This window comes from Muscardinus avellanarius (assembly GCF_963383645.1).
Source record: "Muscardinus avellanarius genome assembly, chromosome: 20".
Taxonomy (NCBI): Eukaryota; Metazoa; Chordata; class Mammalia; order Rodentia; family Gliridae; genus Muscardinus; species Muscardinus avellanarius.
In genome coordinates this window covers 3,763,779-3,790,182 of record NC_137806.1, presented here as the reverse complement: position 1 = coordinate 3,790,182, position 26,404 = coordinate 3,763,779, and the positions used below count along the sequence as shown (strand labels likewise).

Sequence of the window (26,404 nt, the reverse complement as noted above, 5' to 3'; positions counted from 1 at the left end):
CTCTCGGCCTCTCCAGCATCTCTTAAAGTTTGGTGGCTAGAAGAATGTATGCCACTCACACGCAACATGTCTTTTCAAGAGTATTGTTGACTTTTGTTTTACAGTAACAGGAAAAAGATCAGTTTATTGTAGTTTCTGTCAACTCTTCGGCAGAGAAGCCCCAGCTAAGTCATGTGTTATTCTCACTTAATACATCATTTATAAAATTCCAACCCTCGTGTGGTGCTTTTACCTAGAGCACAGGCCATTTTTTTCTCCACAGCTAAACTATGACTGAATGATGACTTCATAGGTGAGAAAGTTTGACTTAAAATATGCATTACTCTGAAGTATTGACTTTAAAATTTTACAATAGTACATTAACTTGAATTTATCATATTTCTGAATAGTTTTTTTAATTTTAATATAAGATAATTTAAGTTTTCTTGATTTATAAAGGAAACTTAACTTTATTAGAAGATTGAAGAAGAAGCCAGGTGTGGTAGTACATGCTTGCAAGCCTAGCATTTGGGAGGCTGAGACAGGAGGACCGCGGTTCGCGGCCAGCCTCAGCTACTAGTGAGGCCCTTGGCAACTCAGTGAGACCCTGTTTCCAAATAAAGAAAAAAAATTGGGGTAGGAGTGTAGCTTAGAGGTAGAATGTCCCTGGGTTCTGTCCCCAGCATCACACACAAAAAAATAAGATTGAAGAAGAGGTTGCTCATTAGAGATATTCTGCCCTAATTGTCAGTTTATTGTTGATGGCTGTTTGAAATTCATTTGAGCATGCAGGATGTAGGATGGAATTAGTACCTTCTGAGCTTGAAAAGACATATTAGTTAAATTTTTGAGGGAAAAATTTCCCGTGGAAATTAAAGCTCTTATAATTTTCAGTTTCTTCTATAATTTTGCAAAAATGAAAAAATATTTTTTTTGTGTTATTCATCACAACTTCCACTAGGAGGCAACAGAGACTATTATATACCAAAAGCAAGTCCCTGGAGTGGAAACTTTTGCAGATCTTAGTTCAAATGGGTTTTGTTTTTGTTTTTGAGTTTCTGGAATTCTTTGTAGCTATGATAACTGTGTCAGGAATAATAGCTACTGATTCTTTCTCAGTATGTATTCATTATTCCAAATGCAATGCTCTAGGCTTTCTTAGTTCTGGATTCTAACTCAGTATTGGCATAGTGTCTACTTACTGCATTCACATGCTTACTTTATAATTATACTATACAATACCCATTTTTGGTAAACTAATTTCTTTTCTCTCTTTTATTTTTTTTTTGTGGTACTGAAAATTGAACCTAGAAGAATTCTATCCCTGGACTACACCCCCAGCCCTTTTTTATTTTTATTTTTTATTTTTTATTTTTTGAACCAGTTTCCTGGGTTCTGAGAGACTCACTAAGTTGCTGAGGCTGGTCTCAAACTTGTGATTCCCCTTCTATCTCAGCCTCCCAAGTACTGAGGTTACAGGCAGAAGTCACCATGCCTGGCCAATGAGCTAATTTATGACCATATTATAAAGTCTCTACATATATAATTACTTTTTAAGATTTTGCTTTTGCTATTTTTGTTTGTTTTGTTTTGTGGTACTAGAGACTGAACACAGGAGTATTCTACCTCCGAGCGACAACCTCGAGCCCTTTTTATTTTTGATTTTGTATATGGTACTGGGGATTGAATCTAGGGACAGTCTACCTCCAAGGTATACCCTCAGCCATATTTTATTTTCCCCTCAGTCATATTTTATTTTATTTTTTGAAGCAAGGTCTCACTAAGTTTTCAGAGGGTCTCACTGAATTGCTGAGGCTAACCTTGAACTTGTGATCTTCCTGTCTCAGCCTCTTGAGTACCAGTATTACAGATTCTACCCCTACTCCTGGCTTATTTTTCTATTTTGAAACAGGGTCTCGCTAAGTTCCTGAGGCTTACCTCAAACCAACGATCCTCCTATCTCAGCCGCCCGAGTACTTGTACACATATACTGCCATGCTTGGCCTTTACTTTAGTTTTAAATCAGTTGAGGGGGCCTCAATTTAAAAGTTGTTCTCTTCAGTCATGCCGTAAAATGTGACTGTAGTCAAGACTTTCCTTCTGTGTTTGTTTTCTCCCCATTTTATTCTGGTTAGTGTTTTTTTTTTTGTTTTTTTTTTTGTTTTTTTAATGGTACTGGGGTTCCTGGAAACCCTTCTACCTCCAGGCTACACTCCCAGACCTACTTTTATTTTAAATATTTTTATTTGGAAACAGGGTCTCTTAAGCCAGCACGGCTGGCTTCGAACCCGAGTGATCCTCCTGTCTCCGCTTCCCAAGCACGGGGATTACGAGCGTGCGCCACCACGCCCGGCCTGATTAGTGTTTTGGGGGTCAGACATCTTTGCTCCCTAGTTGACAGGAAGCACTTCAGGCCCAGCCCCATCTGTGGACGCTCTCTGCCCCGCAGCCTCCCTCCTGCCACCCTGGGACCAGGTTCCCCCTCCCCGCCGCCACCCCTCCTCCCCCTCCCGCCTTCGGGGCAGTTCCTAAGATGCAGGGTAAAGCTCTCCATGCCCAGCTCTTTCCTGCCAGCGCTGCCCATGTCTCTTTCCACTCTGTACAACGTCACTATCTTCATTGAAACTCACTGCCAGTGAGCGGCCAGGTCTCTGTAGCCTGGATTCGCTGAGAATCATTCCTTCTAAAGGTCCTTTCCAGAGAGGGCAAAGAGCCATGTGTTCGATCCCCAGCGACGGAAACCAGGAAGCAGTTGCCGTCTTCTTGCCGCCTCTTGTATTTACAATCTTCGCATCCTCCTCCATTCTGGTCTCTTCCAAATTGACCTTTTCATCTCTAGTCCTAAAAGTAGCCTTAATCCCATTTCTTCTCTTCAAAATCTCAACCAACTATACCCCGATTCCTCAGCTTTCCAGTACTTGCCTGGGAATTAGGACACTGAGTTGAATTATTTCTCCTCCTCTGGTTTTCCTTGTGACTCCCACGTTTCTTTATGGCTCTTGGTTTTTTCCTTGTCTCCATCTTCCCCTCCCTCTGTCCTCTCTCTCCCTGTGGGTTCTGGCCAACAGGTTCCTGTGCTATCAGGGCAAGACACGCGCCATGCCCCTGCCTGTCCACAGGGCACATCCTTGGCTTCAGCGCAGTGCTCCGCGGCGTTGCGGACATCCTTTCCCCCTTGTATTCGTAGCTAATTGTCCTGGGCGTTTTGCGTGCTGTTTGGACTAACCACAAGGGCTGGCCTATCTTGCAATCTCTGCTGAGCGCAGTGCTGGGAATCGCCTGTGTGCCGCTGGCCATGAATGGAAACTGAAAGTCGACGCCCTTCTTAAGTATCCTGGGCCTTCAGTTCCCTTTATTCTAAATTCATCTGTATGCTCTGCATTTTAGCGAGAATATAAGAAGCTTTTTGAGGAAAACAAAGGGATGTACCATTTCGATGCGGATGCTGCGGAACATTTGCACCACAAAGGCAATGCCATCCTCCAGAGCCAGGTACTGCGGCCGCACGCCCCCTGCTGCCAGGACCCGCCTGCGATGCACACTGCAGGGTTGCTGCAGAAAGCATAGACCCCGAGCATCCATGCTATTTTGAAAAAAAAGTCTCAGACACTACTTGTTATCTTTTTATGGGGTCAGGAGCTTGGACTGGGTTTCAGTATAAAGTCATTTCATAAAATAAGTTACTTCGCATAATTAAAAACTTCAAATATAGGAACTAATTAAGCTATAGTCAAATTTCTTGATGATTTAAATTTTTATTGCATACAGATTTGTCATTTTAGCTGCAAAATTGATTTTCCAGGTGCAAGGTTTGCTACAATTTCTCAGTTCAATTAGAAATGGCATTGAAAAGGGAAAACAACCTTGCCGGTGTATTTCAAATTAATGTTTCTCCAACTCTGAAATCCTACGTAACCTCTGGAAAATAAACATCTTTAACTAGAACACTTCAAAGCCAGTATCTACTTTTTAAAACATTCTAAATTTATAAAGTTGCTAAATATGCTATTTCCAGCATCTAGTCTTAAGATAAAATTCTGCATCTGTGTGTGTGTGGGGTGTGTGTGTGGGGTGTGTGTGTGGTATGTGTGTTTTGTGGTGTGTAGTGTGTGGTGTGTGTGGTTTGTGGTGTGTGTGTAGTGTGTGTGGGGGGGTTGTGTGGTGTGCGTGTGTCTTGTGGTGTGTATGTATAGTGTGTGGCATGTGTGTGTGGTGTGTGTGTGGTGTTCGTGTGTGTTTTGTGGTGTATGTGTATAGTGTGTGGTATGTGTGTAGTGTGTGTGTGGTGTGTGGTGTGTGTGTGGTATGCGTGTGTGTGGTGTGTGTGTATAGTGTGGTGTGTGTGTGGTGTGTGTGTAGTGTGTATGTTTTGTGGTGTGTGTGTATAGTGTGTAGTGTGTGTATAGTGTGTGGTGTGTGGTGTGTGTATGGTGTGTGTGTGTTTTGTGGTGTGTAGTGTGTGTGTGGTGTGTATGTGTTTTGTGGTGTGTGTCTGTAGTGTGGTGTGCATGTGTGGTGTGTGTGTGTGGTGTGTGTATAGTGTGTGGTATGTGTGTAGTGTGTGTTTTGTGGTGTGTGTGTGTATAGTGTGGGGTGTGTGTGCTGTGTGTGTGTGGTGTGTATATAGTGTGGTGTGCGTGTGTTTTGTGGTGTGTGTATAGTGTGTGGCATGTGTGTGGTGTGTGTGTGTTTTGTGGTGTGTGTGTAGTGTGTGTGTGTTTTGTGGTATGTGTATATAGTGTGTGGTGTGTGTGTGGTATGCGTGTGTGTGGGGTGTGTGTGTTTTGTGGTGTGTGTGTGGTATGCGTGTGTGTGGTGTGTGTGTGTTTTGTGGTATATGTGTATAGTGTGTGGTGTGTGTGTAGTGTGTGCATTTTGTGGTGTGTGTGGTATGCATGTGTGTGGTGTGTGTGTGTTTTGTGGTGTGTGTAGTGTGGTGTGCATGTGTGTGGTGTGTGTGTGTGGTGTTGGGAATAGAACCCAGGGCCTCACGCATGCCAGCCTGTGCAGTATCACTGAGCCACATCCCCAGCCCTCGTTTTTATATGCTTTTTATATTTCTTTCTTTCAATGAAGGTTAAATACAAAGAAGATTATGAAAAAAATAAGGGGAGGTCAATGCTTGAGTTTGCCGAGACGCCGTCCTATCAGGCTTCCAAGGAGGCGCAGAAGATGAGAAGCGAGGTGGGCCGCTGGCTTTTTGCCAGTTACATCATTGTCTGTGATGCTCCATCCCGGGGAGGGAGCCAGCCAGGGCCTGGGCTGTCCAGTGGGTCCAGGGAAAGAGGACAGCTCTGGGCCAGCTCAGGACCCGGCGGCGCTGCGCCCAGCCCTGCTGCCCCATTGCTGAGCAGGTGGCCGAGCGCCCCATGTGCAGAACATGGATATCAAGCCAAAGGAGCTGACACGACTGTACAACCGGCACCCTAAGACTGCCGTCCGTCAACGGGAAACTATGACGGTGCCTAAGAACCAAGGAGAAAACAATGACCTCATTGCTTTACTATTTATTTCACAATGACAATAGAATCAGCATCTATTCATTTTTTATTCTGTGCTAGAAATAACGCTAGCACATATTCAATTTTTATTTTGTGCTAGAAATACATCACATCATTTAATCATCAAAGAATGACTCTAGGAAGGTGTTATCCCTACATTTATAATATATCCACTAAAATTAATTGCCTGAAATAAAGTTACCTATCCAGCAAATGCCAATGTTTTAGGACCTGGTCAAATCATATGGGATTCTCATTTTTCTGAAAACTTTTTAAATTGGTTCCTTTTCTCCCCCAGGAAATAGTTAAAAGCTCTTCCCAATTGCTTACTTGTTTCCAGTCTAAGATAATGCAGACTAATCTAATCTAATTAGATTCAATCTAATCTAAGTCACATCCAGATATTCTTCAAACTGGGTTTTCTCAATCTTAGTGAGATTTCTTTGTTTTGTGCTTTCTGAATTTTGGCGTCTCTAGACATAAGGTTTTATCAACTCTGTGGGTACCACTGAGTTATTACTTCAGACAGAAAGAGTGATTGATGGTAGCTTGCTATTACACATTAGGCCTGGTCAGTGGCCAAAGTTTTTTTCTCCAACAACAACATCAAAATGGAGAACTGACAACATGTGGACAGAAAACTCTTGTAGGAATTTTGTAGGAATTGCTATTTGCCATTTGCTACTTGTTATTTGTTGAAATGTAATAATTTAACTTCTTGGGGAAAGGGGCCCTCAGGCATTGCTGTGGCTTGCTGAATGAATAGTCAAAGCTACTTAATTTCTTCTTTAAGCAAAAGAGGAAAAGAGAACTGCTTGTATTTTTTATGTCTTGTATCTTCTTTTTATGTTTATTTTTACTTTTTTTTGTTGACACAGAGTATTGGGGCATTTTAACTTCATCTACATCTTAGTCCTATTTTTTAAATTGTTATTCTTATTTTGAAACAGGGTTTCACTAAGTTGCAGAGGATCTTGCTTAATTTTCTGTGTCTGGCCGGGAACATGTGATCCTCCTTTCTCAGCCTTCCAAGTACTGGGTTATTGGCACGTGCCACCACACTGGCTGTCTTATATATTTTTAAGCCAATAAAGGTGAAGTGGATAAATGTCAGGTTCCTGTTTTTGACTACCTGAGCTGAATTAACAGAACCAGTAAATTTGGTCAAAGTGCAGAAGCCCTACATAAAAACTTAAGTTTGGGCCAAGTTTGGGCAACTTTTCAAGACCCTGTATCAAAATAAAAAGGGCTGGGGGTGTATTTTAGTGGTAGAATGCTCGCCTAGCATACGTGAGGTGTGTGTGTGTTGTATGTGTTATGCTGATCTGTGTGTGTGTGTTACATAAATTATATTCATGCATACTTGAATCACTTTTCTACATTTAGGTAATATATAAAGTTTGTATTCAGGCTTCATTGTCTTCTGCTGTGGAGGTCCAGTTCAGGTGGTCTAGAAGCAGTCTTCCAGTGAAGTTCCTGCTTTATGGGACAGTATGCCGTTCTCACGTCCCAGAGAGAGGGCTCCACCGCTCAGAGCTGTCTTGTGCTCTCCCTTCGTGGTTCTCTGGAAGCTCACCATGACACAGAGCTTAACATTTAAATACACTTCACTAAAAGATACGGGGATCCGAAATCACTTCACTTCTCTGAAAATCATAGGAGGAGAGTGATGCCACCCACCGCCCCCCGCATTGACTCCACCTCGCCGCCATCTTCAGCCGCAGAAGCTTGCCCGCCGGCCCGTTGCCAGTCTCATCGGCTGCCCCTTGATTTCTAGTTGTCGTTGTTACTCCACCTGGTTAACTTTCCTGTCACCAACAAGCCTGGACCCTCCAAGTCTTGGTTAACAGGCCTTATTTCTTGGAACCAGGAATTGAACGTAGGGGCATTCTCTATGTATTTATTTTTATACTTTTATTGGTGCATTATAGTCTCATAGTATAATGTAATTCATAGTGGTAGTTACACACATGCACTTACCACAGAACCCAGGAGCGTTCTACGACCGGACTAGACCCCACTAGAACACAGCCTGTGATCCTCCTGTCTCGGCCTCCCAAGTACTGGGTTTACAGGCGTGGTCCCACACCTGGCTCTAATGCCTTGCTTCTGAACTAGAAGTGACAGTAACTTCTGACTTGGGATTCTAGCTCCCCATCCTGGATGGTAGTCAGTCAGTCAGTCAGTCTATCTGTCTGTCTGTCTTCGCTTCACCAACTACATTCTTTCCCTCCTGTCAAGCGAGGTGTGTTTGCCCTCGATTACAGCCAGTGCCCATTAGATTTTTATTTTTTGGGTTCCTCAATCGTACCTCTGCTCAGCGGGACTTGATGAGAGCAAACTCTTACAATAGAAAATATTCTTGGACCAAATTTAAATTCTGAAGTCTCGAATTATAAAGTGTCTAGAAATCTTAGACCAAGTTTGATGTGAAAATTCCTTTACATATGGGATCAGTGAAGTGGCCTTAAAAGAGCCGCCTGTTCCTCCTACTGCACAGATACTGGTTTGACTCTGTTTTCTGAGTAGTTTCCTATAGGTAGAGCTAAGTATTTATGATTCCAGGAAAAGCCATTTATTTTTGTGTTACTGGGGATTGAAACCAGGGCCATTCTCTCTCTGAGCTGCACCCCCAGCCATCATCATTATTATTATTATTATTATTATTATTATTATTATTTTGCAGTACTAGAGATAGAACCCAGGTGTATTCTACCTCCAAGCTACACTCTCACCCCTATTTTTTATTCTTTATTTTGAAATAGGGCCTCACTAAGTAGCTGAGGCTGTCTTTGAATGATGATTCTCCTGTCCCACCCTCCCAACTGCTGGGATTACAAACGTGAGCCACCACGCCTGGATATTGTTTTTTTCTTTTAATTTTGAAAAGGTTCCTCTGAGTTGCCGAGGACCTTGCTGAGCTGCCGAGGCTGGTCTTGAACCTGTGACCCTCCCATGTCAGCCTCCACACACTGGGATCGCAGGTGTGTGCCACCTGCCCGGCTGCCATCAGCATTTTTAGTGTAATTTTTTTCCTTCTGCTCACCTCACTTTCTTCTAATGCCAGATAGAGATTTACTCTGTGTATTTTCTAGAAGAAACTCTTCCAATCTGCCCTTAAGAAGTTATTTTCTCTTTCATAAATTAGCGGTCCCAGCAAAAAGCAGAGCAAAGGTTTTTGTTTTGTCAGCTCAAGTCATAATCAGCTTTCCTTAATGACATACATCAGTATAGTGATTGTTTTTTTTGCAGGAGAGAATTTTTGAAGTAAAATAGCCAATATGAATAAATAAGCCATGTGTGGAGGTATACACCTGTAATCCCTGTACTTGGGAGGCTGAGACAAGGAGGATCACAGGTTCAAGGCCAGCCTCAGCAACTTAACAAGGCCCTCCACAAATTATTGAGACTTTGTTTCAAAATTTAAAAAATAAATAAAACAGAGCTGGGGTGTATCTCAGAGGTAGAATGCCCCTGGTTCAATGCCTAGTGCCACAAATAAATAAATGAATACCCATGCATACTTAAGCTTTACTTTGGAAAGAGTTCTTTTGGCCTTGAAATGTCCTAGTTTCAGCCTTATAACCACACTATGCCAATCAGTCTCAAATTACACAAAGGACAGCTCCCCATTATTGTTCTTTGGCGTCTCTAGACCTTTCAGCGCACTCTGGATGCAACTTGTAAATCAGATCCGCAGGTCATCCATGGTAGCCCCTCCTCACGGCTCTGCACACGTTACTTATTGAGCAAGTTTGTAACACAAATGCTAAGTGAGGGGGAACGTGCTTTTCTCACGGTATGGAGAATTTCCTTATGGCTACAGTTACTTTCCTCTGTAATAAATACATAATGAACCTGGCAATAGCTGCTCATTTACCATGAATAACCATCTCATATCGAATTCATTTATTTTCATCATCTTTATGATGCAATTTGAATGGCGTACTTGGCTGGTAAAATCTGGGCCTCACTGAGTAAATATTCCACCTAGATGAATACCTTTGGGGCTTAGACTGTCTTGATAGTGGCAGCAATGAGTGATCATTGATTTTCAAATGCATAGCTCAAAGGCTAGATTATAGAGAGTCATCGTCAAAGAGTCTCAGAGCTGGTCTAAGAGAGAGGTTTGGGGATCTCGGCTCTCCACAATCACCATCTGAATCCTTTTTCTGTGTGTGTGTGTGTGTGTGTGTGTGTGTGTGTGTGTGTGTTACTGGGGATGGAACCTAGAGGCCTTCTACCATGGGGCTATGCCCCCAGCCCTATTTTATTTATTTATTTTTTTTGGTGGTACTGGGGTTCCTGGAAGCCCTTCTACCTCCGGGCTACACTCCCAGACCTATTTTTACGTTTTTTTAATTTGGAAACAGGGTCTCCTAAGCCAGCGCGCGCGGCTGGCTTCGAACCTGCGCGATCCTCCTGTCTCTGCCTCCCAAGCGCGGGGATTACAGGCGTGCGCCACCACGCCCGGCTTATCTTTTGAAAGCAGGGACTCACTAAGTTGCTGAGGCTGGCTTTGAACCTGCAATGCTCCTGTCTCAGCCTCCCTGATTACAGGTGTGCTCCATCACACCTGGCTCTGTTTCTTATCTAAAGAAGGACTTGTCAGATTCAAGACAAGGTTGTTCTCACAGTGTAAGTTGATCCCTGAAAAATTCCATAAATGGTAGAAAAATATTTTTAATGCCCAAATCATTAAATGAAAATACCAAAATTATGTCATTTGCAGGAAAATGGATGGAAGTATAGAATATTATGCTCAGTGAGATGAGCCAGTGTCAGAAAGTCAAGGATCATATGTTTTCTCTCATATGTGGAAGCTAGAGAGAAAATAGGAAAAGAAAAAGGGACTTTGGCCAATGAGGAGAGAGAGCAGGGGAACATGGAGGAGGACTGGGGGAGGGAGCAGAGGAGGGGAAAACGAGTGAGCTAGAGAACAGTTCAAATAAGCTTCCAGCCGTGCAATTAGGTGTAGGGAAGGAGGAAGGGGGAGGAGGGGAGCAGAGGCATAGACAAGAACTACACCAAGGGCTGTGTGCACGAGTCACTCTGAATTCCACTAAGATGTATAATTGCATTACACCAGTAAAAGTATTAAAAGAAGACAAAAAAACCCCCCCAAAAAACACCTTCCCCAAGAGCCTCCTGCATTATATATATATAATTTATTATAATTATTAACATATATTTATATATAGAATATATGTTTTTGTGTGGTACTGGGGATGGAACCCAAGGCATTCTACCTCCAAGCGACACCCCCAGCCCTATTTTTTATTCCTCATTTTGAAATAAGGTCTCACTGAGTTGCAAAGAGCCTCACTAAGTAGCTGAGGCTGTCTGGCGAACTGTGATCCTTCTGTCTTAGCCTCCCGAATGCTGAGATTACAAGCGTACGCCACTACACCCAGCTTCCATTGTATTTTTTGATAGAGTCTTTCCTGGATCCACAAAGGGTGAGAAGAGAAAGAGCCGTGGCTGTTAAAGCTACCGTGGCCTGAATGGCTTCTATGCCACCGCTTGTCTTCCCTGTGCAAGATTCAGTCCCTTTGGGTTGAACTAAAGGGATCGAACTCATCTGGTGGTCCAGTCCAATCAGCAGTCTTATTGGTTCCTCCTCTAAAATGGGATGATGTAGCCGGGCGTGGTGGCGCACGCTTGTAATCCGCGCGCTTGGGAGGCAGAGACAGGAGGATCGCGCAGGTTGGAAGCCAGCTGCGCGCGCTGGCTTAGGAGACCCTGTTTCCAAAATGAAAATGTAAAAAATAGGTCTGGGAGTGTAGCCCGGAGGTAGAAGGGCTTCCAGGAACCCCAGTACCACAAAAAAAAAAAAAAATAATAATAATAAAATGGGATGATGTTGAGCACAGACTGGAAGATGTATTTTAAGCATCTTCACTCAGAGTGGTTTAGAAGAGGAAGGTAGTGATACTTGATTTTGCTTTTATTTGGTGGCATCCTGACATTTATGTCACAGTTAGACTTTCTTTCCTATTGATAAGAGGACTCTGAAGTGGTGGAATTATGTAACAGCATCAGTTTTGGTATGGAATCTCTTGTTTTTGTGTCTTTTCAAATGACTAGTATTTCCTACACTTAAATGATATGGTCTCACTTAACAGAAAGTTTACAGAGAAGACTTTGAGAAGGAAATCAAAGGCAGGTCTTCGCTGGATTTAGATAAGACTCCTGAATTTCTACATGTAAAGTACATCACCAGCCTTCTGAGAGAGGTACTGCTTAATACCACAAAAGAAAACTAACGACTTAACAATTCTCTACTAACCCAGTATTTGAGACATTAGTGTATTTCTTTCCTTCATTTTGACATTTAATGATAAAATCTTGCATTTGCATTTAATATGGAAAAGTGTGTGTTCACATATCTATTAAAAAAGTTGAGGGAGAGACAGGCTTGTTGCCGCATGCATACCTGTGATCCCAATATTTAGGAGACTGGGACAGGAAGATTGGAGGTCTAAGACTAGCCTCAGCAATTTAGTAAGACTCTTAGCAACCTAGTGAGATCCTATTTCAAAACAAAAAAAGCCGGCCGTGGTGGCGCACGCTTGTCATCCCAGCATTTGGGAGGCTGAGACTGGAGGATCGCAGTTCTTGGACAGCTTTAGCTACTTAGCGAGGCCCTTCGCAACTCAGTGGGATGCTGTTTCAAAAATAAAAAGACTAAAAATATAGGGCTGGGGTGTATCTTGGAGGTATAATGACCCCCGGGTTCCATCCCCAGTACCACAAAATAAAATAAAAAGATTTGGGGATGTAGCTTGGAGATAGACTGACCCTGTGTTCAATCCCCAGTACCAAGCACGCGCGCGTGCACACACACACACACACACACACACACACAGAGTTGAGGGAAAAATTATCCTAATTTCTTGAAAAGAATTGAAAAATATTTTGGTGTTGTATTTTGATTGTAGTTCAGAAGCTCTATATAAGTAGTGAATTTATAACTTCAAAGCAGTTATTTACTTACTTACTTACTTACTTATTGATTTTGCGGTGCTGGGGATGGAACCCAGGGGCATTCTACCTCCAAGCTCCAGCTCCAGCCTTATATTTTATTCTTTATTTTTTATTTTTATTTTTTGGTGGGACTGGGGTTCCTGGAAGCCCTTCTACCTCCGGGCTACACTCCCAGACCTATTTATATATATTTTTTTATTTGGAAACAGGGTCTCTTAAGCCAGTGCAGCTGGCTTTGAACCTGCGCGATCCTCCTGTCTCTGCCTCCCAAGCGCGGGGATTACAAGCGTGTGTCACCACGCCCGGCTTTATTCTTTATTTTTAAACAGGCTCTCATTGAGTTCCAAAGGGCCATGCTGAGTAGCTGAGGCTGTCTGCGAACCGCGATTCTCCTGTCTCAGCCACCTGAATGCTGGGATTACAAGCATGTGCCACCATGTATAGCTTATAGAAGTTATTTAAAATCTGTTTTGAATATAGGTGTGGCAAGCTTGATTTTTAAAAAACTGTAGTTATTCTAAAGCCATATATTAGAACCACCTCCATTTCCTTGTAGTTCTCTACATCGTTACTCGATATCAGAAATAGTGTTCACATATGGAAGTCTGGATAAATGGTCCATTATTTATAAATTCCTTATCTTCTGTGCAGGGAGACATTAGAGTTAGCATATAGAACAGAGGAACACATGTCCATGGTCTCATTTCATTCTTGCAGACTTTCTCCCCCAGAACTTAAAGGTGCATTTTACCTCAGAATCAATATATTAAATATCTGAACATCAACATCCTTAAATCTAACAAAAATTCTGTGCTCACAGTTCATCTGTGTTAGTGTTTGTCTCTTTAAAAACATGGCTAAGGTAACAAAGTTCTTTTAATTCTGCTTAAATAGGTTCTCTTTACAGTAAGGATAATATAATATATATACATATATATTAATGGGATACATGTAATATTATAAGTGGGATATGTACACTTAATGGGAAGTAAAAATTCCATTTTATTATAAACTTTCTAACTAAAACTGGGTGTGATGGTGTACACCTGTAATTTTAGTACTTGGGAGCTAAGACAGTAGGGTTGCAGGTTCAAGGCCAGTCTCAGCAACTTATCAAGACCCTGTTTCAAAATAAAAAGTAAAAAGGACTGGAGGTGTAGGTTGGAGGTGGAATGCTTCTGGGTTCAGTCCCTGGTCCATTATGAACTTTTAAAATAAGTACATGTTAGCTGTCCTTTACCATTTAACTAGTTTTAGAAGTTCAACTCACCTGGATGCAATAGCTCAGGCCTGTACTCTCAATACTTGGGAGGCTGAGACTGGAGGATCACACACAGGTTTGAGGCCAGCCTCAACAACTTAGCAAGACCCTGTTTCAAAATAAAATGTAAAATAGGGCTGGGGTGTAGCTTGGATGTAGAATGCCCCTGGGTTCAGTCTCCAGTACTGCTCTCCCCCCCAGATAAAGAAAGAAAAAGAAATCTAAGGCCACTCGCTGTTATGACACATGCTGTAGTGAAATAGGCATATAATTTCTATAAGAATTCATTTACTAACTTATTTTTTTCACTTCTAGTGAGTATAATACAATTGAGGTATTTTGAAACTCTCGGGTCTCCCTTCCTATTAGACCACGAATCCCATGTTGGGGGTCCCACCCTCACGACCTCAGCTAAACCTAAGTACCTCCCAAAGCCCCTAACTCCAAGTACCATCACATTGCAAGTTAGGCCTGCATAAATTTGAGGATAGAAGGATACGAACATTTAGTCCAAAACAGCCATCGTTAAAACTTTTAACTAAATTATAGTGCTGTTTTGTTTTAAAACCAGTACCTAGTGACTTAATGAAATTATAACTTTTCTTCCTAAGTCTATGTATGTAGCTATAAATGAGCATTATATCCCTTACTGTATGGTTTTTCCATTTAGATTGCCAGCTGGCGTGTCTAGAGTATCGTTTTATACTTGATTTCATTTGGTCCCCGTTGGCCTTGGTAGAACATGCGTTTTTTGTTCTCATCTTGCCGAGGACATCAAGGCTGAATCACATAAAGTCCTTCAGAAGGTCACGGACCGAACCGAGAGCTCTGACCTTCTCGCAGGTCACCGGGCTCCGAGCCCTTTGCAAAAGCACGCACAGGCCACACCAGTGTCCAGTAAGCATCCGCGGAGCCGAGGGCAGGCCAACTCAGTTACGCAAGACAAAGGGGCAGTGACGGGAAACGAGCCCCACAATGAACTGGAACTCGATTTTTTATCATTAAAAGGAATTTCATCTTTCATCTGGCAAATTCATAAAAAATGGAAGTCAGTTAAATGGGGATAAAACATTTATTGTTTTCCTAGTGTAATCAAGGAAGAAAACAATTCGTTGGCCGAGAAAAACAAGTTACATATAAGTATCTGTGTAAGACCTTTTTATCTACTTCAAACATAATGTTAAAATAGGGGGCATTCGAGCTGGGCACAGTGGCACACGCTTGGAATCTCAGTACTTGGGAGTCTGAGACAGAAGCCTGGCAGCTTGGAAGCCAACCGTAACAACTTAGTGGGAATCTCTTTCAAAATAAAAAGTAAAATATGGGAGGGGTTTAGGTCAGTTGTGGAACACCCCTGGGCTCCATTGCTAGTACCACAACAAAGCAATAAATAAATAAATATAGGAGAAATTTAAAGTGTATATTATCCATCTATAGAAAATTATTTGGTTGTATAGATCATTGAATAAAATGGGTTAAAAGAACTGATTAGAGCTGTCCTTTTGATTCTGTCATTTTCCATTCTTTTTCAACTATGTTCTTGTGCTAATTCATATTTAATAGATATTTCTCAAAAAATTTTCAAATAATCATGTATTCTTAAGATCTTCTATACCATTTAAAGGGAAGATATCTTTTTAAAAGCCCACTATGGTACCAAGACGTTTTGGGAGAAAGGACGAAAAGGAAAAGACTGATGATATTGGAAGTCGCTCTGATTCGATAAAGGAGAAAATGAAATGTCTGCAGGAAATAGGGAGGGTGCTCCGCGTCTAATCACTTCCTGCCCAGTAATATTTTCTCCTGTCTGCGATCTTTAGAAAACATAAAATAGCACATCAGTGAAAGCAATTTCTGGTAAGTTTGGAACTGTCATATCCTTGTCTTACAGAAAGAATATAAAAAAGATTTGGAAAATGAAATAAAAGGGAGAGGAATGGATCTTAGCTCAGAAGTTCTTGATATTCAAAGAGCGAAGCGGGCATCTGAAATGGCTAGCGAGGTGAGTAAATTTGTTTAACAGCTTGACATATGTCAATTTTAAGCTGATTTCCTTACCATTACATCTTTCTCAAATATATATAATATATATATTTTTTTTTCCAAAACTTACAGATGTAAGTGATAATAAGCAGCTATGTCCTACTAATCTTTTCCCAGACACTGGATTAAAAATCAATGGGTACTCACAATCTCCTTTTTATGAGAAAAATGACCATTGGCCTCATTTTAGAAAAAAATCTGTATAATAAGACAAAATACCTTTCTGAGATTTGACTTGATCTTTTAAGCAAGCAAAACACGAAAGATTAGGAAGCTGAATTCTCACCACCTGTCAGCAACTGCAGTTAAAAAGTTCATGCCCTCCTGTTCTTAGCCAGTGGACACTCCTGGTCCTCGCCTCGCTGCTGAATGGGTGCAGTTAAACCTCTTTATCAAATGAAAGTGGCCACCTCTTATTTTATGTGAACTTTATAAGAGGAAATGAAATGTCTCCAAAGTATTTTCAGACCTTTAATCCTTGTATTATGTCATCCCTTTGGCATCCTGTTAATGGTGTGCTTTGAGGAGAATCTAGCTAAGTTTAGCAGGGAAAAAGCTTAAGGCTTTGTCCCCATATAGTGCTAAATTATAGTCATGATAATGACACTGTTTCAGTTATCAGATGAATGAAACCTAAGTCACTGGGTTATGAAAGGAAGGAAGTATGTAAGTCATGGCCCTCCCCCCAAAATAACATTGAGTGTCCTTCTTCCAGTGGGGATTCAAATAAGTATTTTTCTTCTAAGTTATTCTCCTCTCTATTGGCTCCATATTTTGGAGGCTGTCTCCATGTGATCACCCCGCTGGTGACAGAATAGCCTATGAAGAGTCATATATCTATTACCAGTAATCCCAGGGGAAAGTAAGGATCTGTTTCTTATCCTTTCTCTTAAGGTCCTTATTAGGAGGAGAAAGGACTAGACTAGACATAAAAAGCCAAAAGCCTACCAGTTCTCGATCACCCCCTGTGTTCTGGGCTCTGTACTGATTGCCAGCTCCTGACCCTCAGGGAGCTGTTATTATCCCTTGTTCAAAGATAAGTGAGCCAGAGATGTTAAAAAAAAATCTCTCCAGTACCTCACAGCTATTAAGTGCTCTGTCCTCAAAATCAGTGCTCTTTTATTTTTTATTCTTTTAATCACACGAATACAGATTGAGTATCCCTCATCTGAAATGCTTGGAACTAGAAGTTTCATATTTTAGACTTTTTTGATTTGGGAATATTTGCATATTCTTTTTAAAATTAATATATTTTTACTGGTGCATTGTAATTATCCGTCACTGTGATGGTAATGTAATATAAATATACTCGCACGTGGTCCTTAACGTGTTTCCTTCTGGATCCCACCACACTCCCCTCCACCCCCTGCAAATGTTAGTGAGATTGGTAGCGATACCTTCTTACACAGACATAGCGTTGTTTGAACTGTGTCCTTCATCCAGCCTCCTTTTCCCTCTCCCTGCCTACCTTCCGCAGCCTTCTTCCACGACTCTACTGCGCTCTCTCCTCATGCATCCGAAATCCCTTTTGTTTCCTATTTTCTCTCTAACTTGCACATATGAGAAAAACATGTGACCTTTGACTTGGAGACTGGCTCTTCTCACTGAACATAGTATTCTCCAGTTCTATCCATTTTCCTGCAAACAGCATCATTTTGTTCTTCTTTATGGTTGAGTGAAAGCCCATTGTGTGCATATACATTTTCTTTATTATCTGTTTATCTGTTGAAAGACACCTGGGTCGGTTCCAGCTATTGTGAATTGTGTAACTATAAGTATGGGTATACATGTTACAACTTCAACCCATTGACATCATCCTCTTTATCCTCCGGTGCCAAGGGTGAGAATTCTCACCTGGCAATTAATTGCCTTTTTTTTTTTTTTTTTTGGTGGTACTGGGGTTCCTGGAAGCCCTTCTACCTCCGGGCTACACTCCCAGACCTATTTTTACATTTTTTTAAATTTGGAAACAGGGTCTCCTAAGCCAGCATGCGTGGCTGGCTTCGAACCTGCGCGATCCTCCTGTCTCTGCCTCCCAAGCGCGGGGATTACAAGCGTGCGCCACCACGCCCGGCAATTAATTGCCTTTTTAACACTAAAAATCTTCAGAGCTTTATATGCCCTTCTTCAGAGAGAATACTGATTATTGTTCAGAAAATTTAGCTCTAAGTGAGATCATCCATAGTACAAAGTAAATCTTGTGCTCTCTCCTTAAATATGTTTACCTGTTTTTGGGTATCACTGACTATAAGTATATGTTTGTTCCCAGAGTGTCTGAATGTTGTAAAATGTTGCCTTTTATAGAAAGAATACAAGAAAGACCTGGAGTCAATAATTAAAGGAAAGGGGATGCAGGTTGGTACTGACACCATTGAACTCCAGCGAGTCAAGAAAGCTACAGAGCTGGCCAGCGAGGTAGGGCAGCATGGGCGTGCACACCTGGGAACTTGTTTTGGAACTTAACAAATCACATCAGCAACTCAGTCAGCACATGGGATTTCTCTGAACTCTGAAGCTAGTTGACAGTTTGGAATGGAAGCCATTTCAGATCATGATATTTACTTGAATTCTATAGTTTTTGCTTTGCCCACATCCCTTAAGTACAGCAAAGGAAGCTTGGGGAAAGGCATTTGAGTTTTGTTTTTGTTTTTTGGTACCAGAGATTGAACTCAAAGGCATCCTCCCTCTGAGCTACATGTGCAGCTCATTTTTTGTTTTATTTTGTCTTGAGAGAGGGTCTTGCTAAGTTTCTGAGGGCTTTGCTAAGTTGCTGAGGCTGGACTTAACCTGTGATCCTCCTGCCTCAGTCTTCCGAGTACTCAGATTACAGGCATGGAGTGCCACGCCCAGCTGAGGGGCACTGTTTATTCTTACACTGGTGCACTGTCGCCTCACGTCCTATTTAGTTCACAGCGGTGGTGATGCATGCACTCAGCCCTTGGTGAGCTTTCTCGGCTCGGTCCTCAACTTCTCCCCTCCCACACTTGATACTGAGACTGGCATCGGTATTCTCATACAGGTACATGATGTGAATGGAAGTGCTTCCTTCAATAATTCTCCACACTCCTCAGCACCGTTCTCCCCTACACCCCCTCCATCTCGCCACTGGGGTCTCTCCTCTTTAGCTAAAATTCTACCTTGTATCTCGATTGCTCCCTAGATTCCACAGATGAGAGCAAACAGAAGACCCTCACATTCTGTGACCTGTTAATCTCACTTAACCTACTGTTCTGTAGGCCTCTGCATTCTCCTGAAAATGACATAACTTTGTTCTTTATAGCTGAGTAGAATTCCACTGTGTGCATTTCCCATAATTTTGTAATCTATTCATCTGCTGATGGACACCTAGGTTGGTCGCACCTATATTTATAGCAGCCATAGTTAATCAGTAATGTAACTAGTGTTAATAAAGAACCCTGACAATTGTGAGTCCATTTTGTTATAAGGCTCCATTTTGTAGCTGCCCACTAACTGACCCCAAGGTTTTGGGAAAACCACAAAGGGTTCCCAGAATGCACCACCCGTGGCACAAGCCAATCAGAAGCTAGCAGAAAATACCAAAAGCTTCCTGGATAAAATAGAGAAAATGCTTAAGTTGATGTGGTAATTATGGGCCAATCCCTTTGTGCCAAATCACCCCTGCTTAAAAGTCGCCCAATGATGTAATTGCTAAGTTGGAATTCCTCCACCCCTACCGCAATAACAGCTTTGTCTAACTGCTGCTGGGGGCTCTCTGTATGGATCTGCTGCATAGGTGAGGCCTGAGAGTCTGAGCTTAATGAAGGCTCTTTGCTTTTGCATATGGTAACAGTCTCCCTGGTGGTCGTTGGGGACTTCTTGAAGTGGATGTTATATCTGATGTAGCCTGTGTGCTTTCAGACACCTTTAAATTTGAAAATTCATACTGGAAAATAGAGTGACATACTTCTACTATTCATATGTTGTCCTTAAAATTGAAGCATGTTGTTTTAGGGATTTAAATAAGTTTACTAAAAACAGAGCATTTTACAGACATGTAATAATCAAATGTTATTATTTAGAATGTTAAACATTGGTACATGAGCTTTTATTTAGAAAAATAAAACTGGGAATTTAAGTTAAAAAAATGAGTAGAGTTATTAGTAGAAGATAGGGAAAATACAATATTTTTCTGATGCTGAGAATTTTGTTTACAACTTAAAGTTTTAAAATATTTAAATATAACTTATTTAAAATGTGTAAACAACTTATTTAGAAGGTCAGACATAAGCAAATCAATATTTTTGTAGTAGAAAGTCTACAAATCTTAATATGTAGGCATAATAGGAAATAACTGCTTAGAAAGAAATTTAATTAGATATAGTTAATCATTTGTAAAAAAATTTTATTAGTGCATTATAATTATACATGATAGTGAGGTTCAGTGTGATAAAAACATATATGCACACAGATCTTCCTTCTACATTCTAACCATTCCCTCTCTTCACTCCTCATGCATGCTAGTAAACTTAGTATTAGTATCTCCAGATATTACCATAGTATTATTTGAAGTATTTCCATCTCTGAATCTCCTTTTTTCCTTTTTTGACTCCATCCTCCCATCCTGTCTACTATTCTGGTTTTTTTTTTCCACATCATTTAAAGTCCTTATATTTTCTTTTTAGTTTCTATATATAAGAAAAAACATACAACTTCTTATTTTAGAGTGTACTCCTTCTATTTATTTTAAAAAAGCTTACTGCTGGGCATCATGGTGCACACTTATAACCCCAGTACCTGAGAGGCTGAGACAAGGAGGATCAAAGGTTCGAGGACAGCCTCAGCCACTAGGGAAGCTCTCAGCAGTCCAGTGAGACACTGTTTCAAAACAAAAAAATTTAAAAAAAGGATTTGGGGTACAGTTTGGAGGTAGAATGCCCCTGTGTTCAGTTGTTCAATTCCTGCTAACACACACACATACACACACACACACACACACACACACACACACACACACACACACAGTTTACAGCCAGGTGTGCTTGTGTATGTTTGTAATCCCAGTACTTGGGAGGCTGAAATAGAAGGATTTCAAGTTTAAAGCCAGCCTCAGCAACTTAAGCAAGACTCAGCAATTTAGTGAGATTCTCTTTCAAAAATAAAAAGTAAAAAGGGCTGTTGGTATAGCTCAGAGGTAGAATACTCTTGGGTTTAATCCTCAGTACAAAAAAAAATACTGCTGCCCAACACCCTGCCGTGTCCCGTGGGCGGCAGCATCAGGTACTAGGTGCTGAGTCTCTTGGCCACGTCCTTCTCCCTTGGGCTTGATCTAATCTTCTGCTATCTTGTTCATCATGGCCCGGGAACAGTAGGCTCGATCACACGTAGACACACTGCCTAGGTATAGATGTGGTAGTCCATAACATCTGGGTGTGTGTGAGTACACGCTACGATGTTCGCACAACCATAGAAGTGACCGGCACATTTCTCAGAACGTATCCTCATCAATGAGTGATCTTTAACTGTGGCGTGCTTTAGTTTGGCCTTCTCATTTTTACTTCTCAGACAGATTTGTTTTCTCTTTTTATTGCAAAGAAACTTTAAGCGGCTCCAGACCTGGATCCTTCTTCATTATGTCCAGAAGAAAAAGAGAAAGTCTCTTCTGCTGTCTTCTATGGACGAAGAAGCACACCCATTCCTGAGCCAGTGTGGAGGGCTGGGGCTGGGCGCGTGGTTTACTGCAGCCCCACAGTGACCAAAGACGAGCGCCCGCCTCACTCCGGTCACATCCTTTAGAAGGCGGAGTGATGGGTTGCATCCACTGTAAAAAAGCAACAGTTTTGTGATCATTTTTTAATTGCTTTCCATTGGTGGTCGGTGAAGAAATAACATCAAAATGATGATGTTGAAATATAAAAATTTCCCCCACCTAGCTGTTTTTTCCTTCTTAATCCAGGCTAGTGGGCAAAAGCATAAGGTATTTTATATCACACGAAAGCCTCCTAGTTCTATCGAAATGTAAGAAAGAGGCGTTCAGCCTAATTCCAGAGACCACCGTCCTGATGTCACAGCGTTTCAGCACAGTTTTAAATATGGCCACGGAGCGTTTACTCCACGTTTTGTTTTTCTGCAGAAAGACTACAAAAGAGATCTGGAGAGTGAGATTAAAGGGAAAGGGATGCAGGTCAGCGCAGACACTCTCGATGTCCAGAGGGCCAAGCGCGCGTCCGACATGGCCAGCCAGGTGAGGACGCAGCGCGGCCGGGTGCAGGCGAGCATGCCGGGCCCTGCGTGGAAGGCGCCGTGTCGCTTCCACGAGGCAGCGTTGATGAGCAGACACGTGCAAACCTGCACGGCCCTGGGAGGTTGGGCAAAGTGCTATGATTCATGTCTTTCCGTTAGAAACAGTATAAGAAAGACAGGAAATGAAATTAAGGGAAAAGGAATGCAAGTAAGCATGGATATTCCTGATGTCCTTCGGGCCAAGCGAGCATCTGAGATCTGTAGCCAGGTCTGTGGAGAAGCCGACGTTGGCCTCATATCCACTCATCCTGTGCTTCGTGTCTCTATGACAAAGGCCCCGCAGAACTAGTGCATCTGTTACTCAGAAACCATTGGCCAGCCGTGATTGACCTTACTAATTGAAAGGATGACGGCTGCAGATTTAATTCAGTAGACATGGGTGGCAAGCCCCCACAGATGTGGTTCCCTGTCCCAGGGCATGTTGAATTTTCACTCTGTTACATACTTGGCTTGAATGTTCTCTACCCATACTACAGAAGCACATTTCCAAAGATTTGTCTTTTAGCCATTTCATAAGAAATAATAGTATTAGGCTGGGCATGTTGGCGCACACTTGTAAACCCAGTACTTGGGAAGCTGAGACGAAGCCAGCCTCAGCAGCTTAGTGAGGTTCTCAGCAACTTAGTGAGACCCTGTCTCCAATTAAAATATAAAATAGGTCTGTGGCTATAGCCCCGAGATAGAAAGCCCCTGGGTTCCATCCCCAGTACCACCCCCACACACAAAGAAATAATAGTCTTAAAATAATTTGCTTTAAATAAAATAGTAGAGGAATGCAAAAATTAAAATAGCTACAGGACATTGAGCAAAGAAGTAAATTTGGTTATTGAAATTTTTGCTGAAAGTAATTTTTGACAAAATTTTATCAGATTTGTTAAAATTCTGTTTAACACATGAGTAAGGAGCCTAAAGGTAGATTGGTTAAAATGAGACTATGGAGATGGCAGACTTCTAGCCAGGTGTGGTGTGTATGACTATAATCCCAGTACCTGGGATGCTGAGGCAGAAGGCTCCGCAGGTTTGAGGCCAGTCTTAGCACCTCGGTGAGGCCCTCTTCAATTTCAGAACTTGTTTAATCTAAGGTTTAATCTCTGGATTAATCCAGGTTTAATCCTGAGTTTAATCTCTAACACACGCACGCACACGCACACACGCACACACACACACGCGGCAGACTCCATTTCAGAGGCCGTGTGTTTCTCAGCCTCCTCGGATGGCACAGCAGTCCACAGTGCAGAAGTCCACACTCTCCCGTCCTTGGTGCCTCTCGATGGCTTGTGAAATTAGAGATGTTGGATCAGTTGATGAGGTACATAAAATAAGTAAGCGGACGTTGGAGTCAGTGGGAGAAAGGCCACGCTCAGTGGTCCATCATCAGCTCTTCCTGAGCCCCAGGAAAGTCTCCCCAGAGGGAGATCTGCCTTCAGTGCTGAGGTTTTCTTTTTCTTTTCTTTTTTTTTTTGTGGGGTTTGGGGATGAAACCCAGGGGCATTTGACCTCTGAGCTACACCCCCTGCCCTATTTTGTATTCTTTATTTTGAAACAGGGTCTCACTGAGTTACAGAGGGCCTCACTAAGTAGCTGAGGCTGTCCGCGAACCGCGATCCTCTGCTCTCAGCCTCCTGAATGCCGGGATTACAAGTGTGCGCCACCACGCCCGGCCAGTGCTGAAGTTTTGAGTCTGACACGATAATACATTTGACTTTAAGGGACTTTAGGTGCTTTAGGACACAACGGAATCGTTAAGAGCCAGGCACGGTGTTGCGCACCTGTAATCCTGGTACTTGGGAGGCTGAGACAGGAGGATCACAGGCTCAAAGCTAGCCTTGGCAATTTAGCAAGACCCTGTTTCAAAATACAAAATAAACAAAAAAAAGGGCTGGGGATATTTCAGGGAGGTAGAGTGCCCTTGAGTTCAATCCCCAGTATCCCCCCCAAAAAAAGAAAAGATGCTGGAGGGACACCGGGCTGCATTTCAGCGTGGTCAGTAGTCACTTTCCTTAGCAAACAGCCGTGTGCTTGAAGAGTTAACGTCACTAACCAGAGTACCCGAGTTTAAATCCTAGCTCTGATACTTACTAGTCCTGCCTCAGTTTCCCCATCTGTAAAACGGGGATAATAATATATGCTTGTGGGATTAAATAGTTACTGTGTGTTGAGTGTGCAGGACAGTACTGATTACAGACCAAGCATCTACATACTGGTACAGAGTATAAAGTATTGCCCAGGTTTTGCTGGAATTCATTGTAATTCATTTAGTGGATAGATAATTGAGATTAACATTTTTTTTGTGGTACTAGACATTGAACCCTGGTGCATTCTACCTTTGAACTGCTCCCTTAGCCCAATTTTATCTTTTGTTTAGAAATAGGATCTTGCTAGGTTTCTGAAAGTCTTCCTAATTGCTAAGGCTGTCGTCAAACCTGAAATCCTTCAGTCTCAGCCTCTCAAGCACTGGAGTTACAGAAATGTACCACTAACAAACCCAGATTTTTTTAAATCTTTTTGCTGAGGTTTCCCCTCCATCGTCTGGAGTCCCTCTGGTATCCCCAGCGCTCCCTAGCTTGGGCATATTAGAGAAAACATAGGTCCCTTCTCTTTCTGTGCTTCTCCAGGTCTTTCTATCTCCTTGCGAATGGAATTATTTTGTTCTTCTTTATAGGCAACTAGAATCTCATATTAACTTTCTATTTTTAGAAAAAGTATAAAGATGAAGCAGAGAAAATGCTTTCTAAGTATTCCACGGTGGCAGATACCCCTGAAATCCAGAGAGTTAAGACAACGCAACAAAACATCAGCACGGTGAGTAGCTGGTGCAGGTGAAGTACCCTCACACGCAGGGCTTGAGGACCAGAAGCATCTTGGATTTTGGAATCTATGCACATATAAAACGAGGGTTATTGGGAGAGGGTCTAAGTCCAAACAGAGTTAAGTTGCGTTTTATGTACACCTTATGCACATGGACCAAAAGTAATTTTAGTAATATTTTTAGTGCAACCCTATCGCAAAGTTAGGTGTAGTATTTTCCACTTGCTAGCATTTTTTTTGTTGTTTTGCTTTGGATTTTGGAAGATTTCTGACTTTTAGATTAGGGATGCCCAACCTGTGTTTCCTTTCAGTTGCCCTATTAAAATTTTGTGTTTTGTAAGGAATTGAATCTTCTCTCTATTTTCTGATTTTCTGTTATATTATTTTAATTTTTCATCATTATTAGTATTATCGTTATTTCTCAAAAATAATAGAAATAGCCGGGCATGGTGGTGCACGCTTGTAATCCCTGCACTTGGGAGGCGGAGACAGGAGGATCGTTGCACGTTCAAAGCCAGCCTCGCTGGCTTAAAAGACCCTGTTTCCAAATAAAAATATAAAATAGGTCTGGGAGTATAGCCCAGAGGTAGAAGGGTTTCCAGGAACTCCAGTACCACCAAAAATATAATAATAGAAATAATATCCTTATTATCATTATGTTTAAAAATAACAGAAGTATCAAATATTTCATAAGTCATAATTTGTCATTACCATTATGGAATTACAATTTAAATTTTTACATTAGGCACACACGACACATTAATGGAATTTTAAAATTTAATGTAGAAGTCTTAATTTTCCACACAGATTTGTTTTGTTTTGTATTTTTGCGGTACTGGGGATAGAACCCAGGGGCATTCTATCTCTGAGCCCTAGTTTTTATTCTTTATTTTGAAACAGGGTCTCACTGAGTTGCAAAGGGCCTCGCTAGTAGCTGAGGATGGCCGTGAACTGCGACCCTCCTATCTCAGCCTCCCAAATGCTGGGATTAAAAGCGTGCGCCACCATGCCTGGCTTCCACACAGATTTTGCTAAGATGAACATAGTCATATGAAGTGACTTCTTCCTGCTGTTTGACTATTTACAAAAATATCTAGAGATTTACTAGTTTATAATGACTTTCTAAACCTTCATATTTTTATTTTGAAGAATAGGAATTACATCAACATTATTAATTAACTGATTGGATCATATTAATGGGTGTATAAGCTTGCATTTTTTTCTAAAATTATAAAAATTGAGCCGGGTGTGGTGGCACACGCTTGTAATCCCAGCATTTGGGAGGCTGAGGCTGGAGGATCGCGGTTCACGGACAGCCTCAGCTACTCAGTGAGGCCCTTTGCAACTCAGTGAGACCCTGTTTCAAAATAAAGAATAATAATAAAAAATATAAAATAAAGTTATAAAAATTGATCATATGGTCAATATAGAAATGAAAAATTGTTTCAGTCAGTAGTTAAACAGGGGTCTAATAGAATGTGACTTCTATTAAGTTTGAGGGCCTCTGGATTATTTTATACTTTCTGATTAATTGGAAGCTTTAGCTCTCAGGGCGTGCTGCTCG

At 41.7% G+C, this 26,404-nt stretch overlaps 1 protein-coding gene across 1 annotated transcript in view; it reads left to right on the top strand.

The window, feature by feature from the left end:
• NEBL (nebulette) overlaps positions 1 to 26,404 on the top strand; it is a gene marked incomplete at both ends in the record, with an annotated part of 126,094 nt that overhangs the window by 54,617 nt on the left and 45,073 nt on the right. Inside the window, 9 exon segments of the mRNA XM_080716878.1 lie at positions 3,367 to 3,471; positions 5,056 to 5,163; positions 11,606 to 11,716; positions 15,620 to 15,730; positions 18,076 to 18,186; positions 21,863 to 21,973; positions 22,132 to 22,148; positions 22,150 to 22,240; positions 24,730 to 24,834. Of these exon segments, the coding sequence (XP_080573004.1) occupies positions 3,367 to 3,471; positions 5,056 to 5,163; positions 11,606 to 11,716; positions 15,620 to 15,730; positions 18,076 to 18,186; positions 21,863 to 21,973; positions 22,132 to 22,148; positions 22,150 to 22,240; positions 24,730 to 24,834 (870 nt within the window).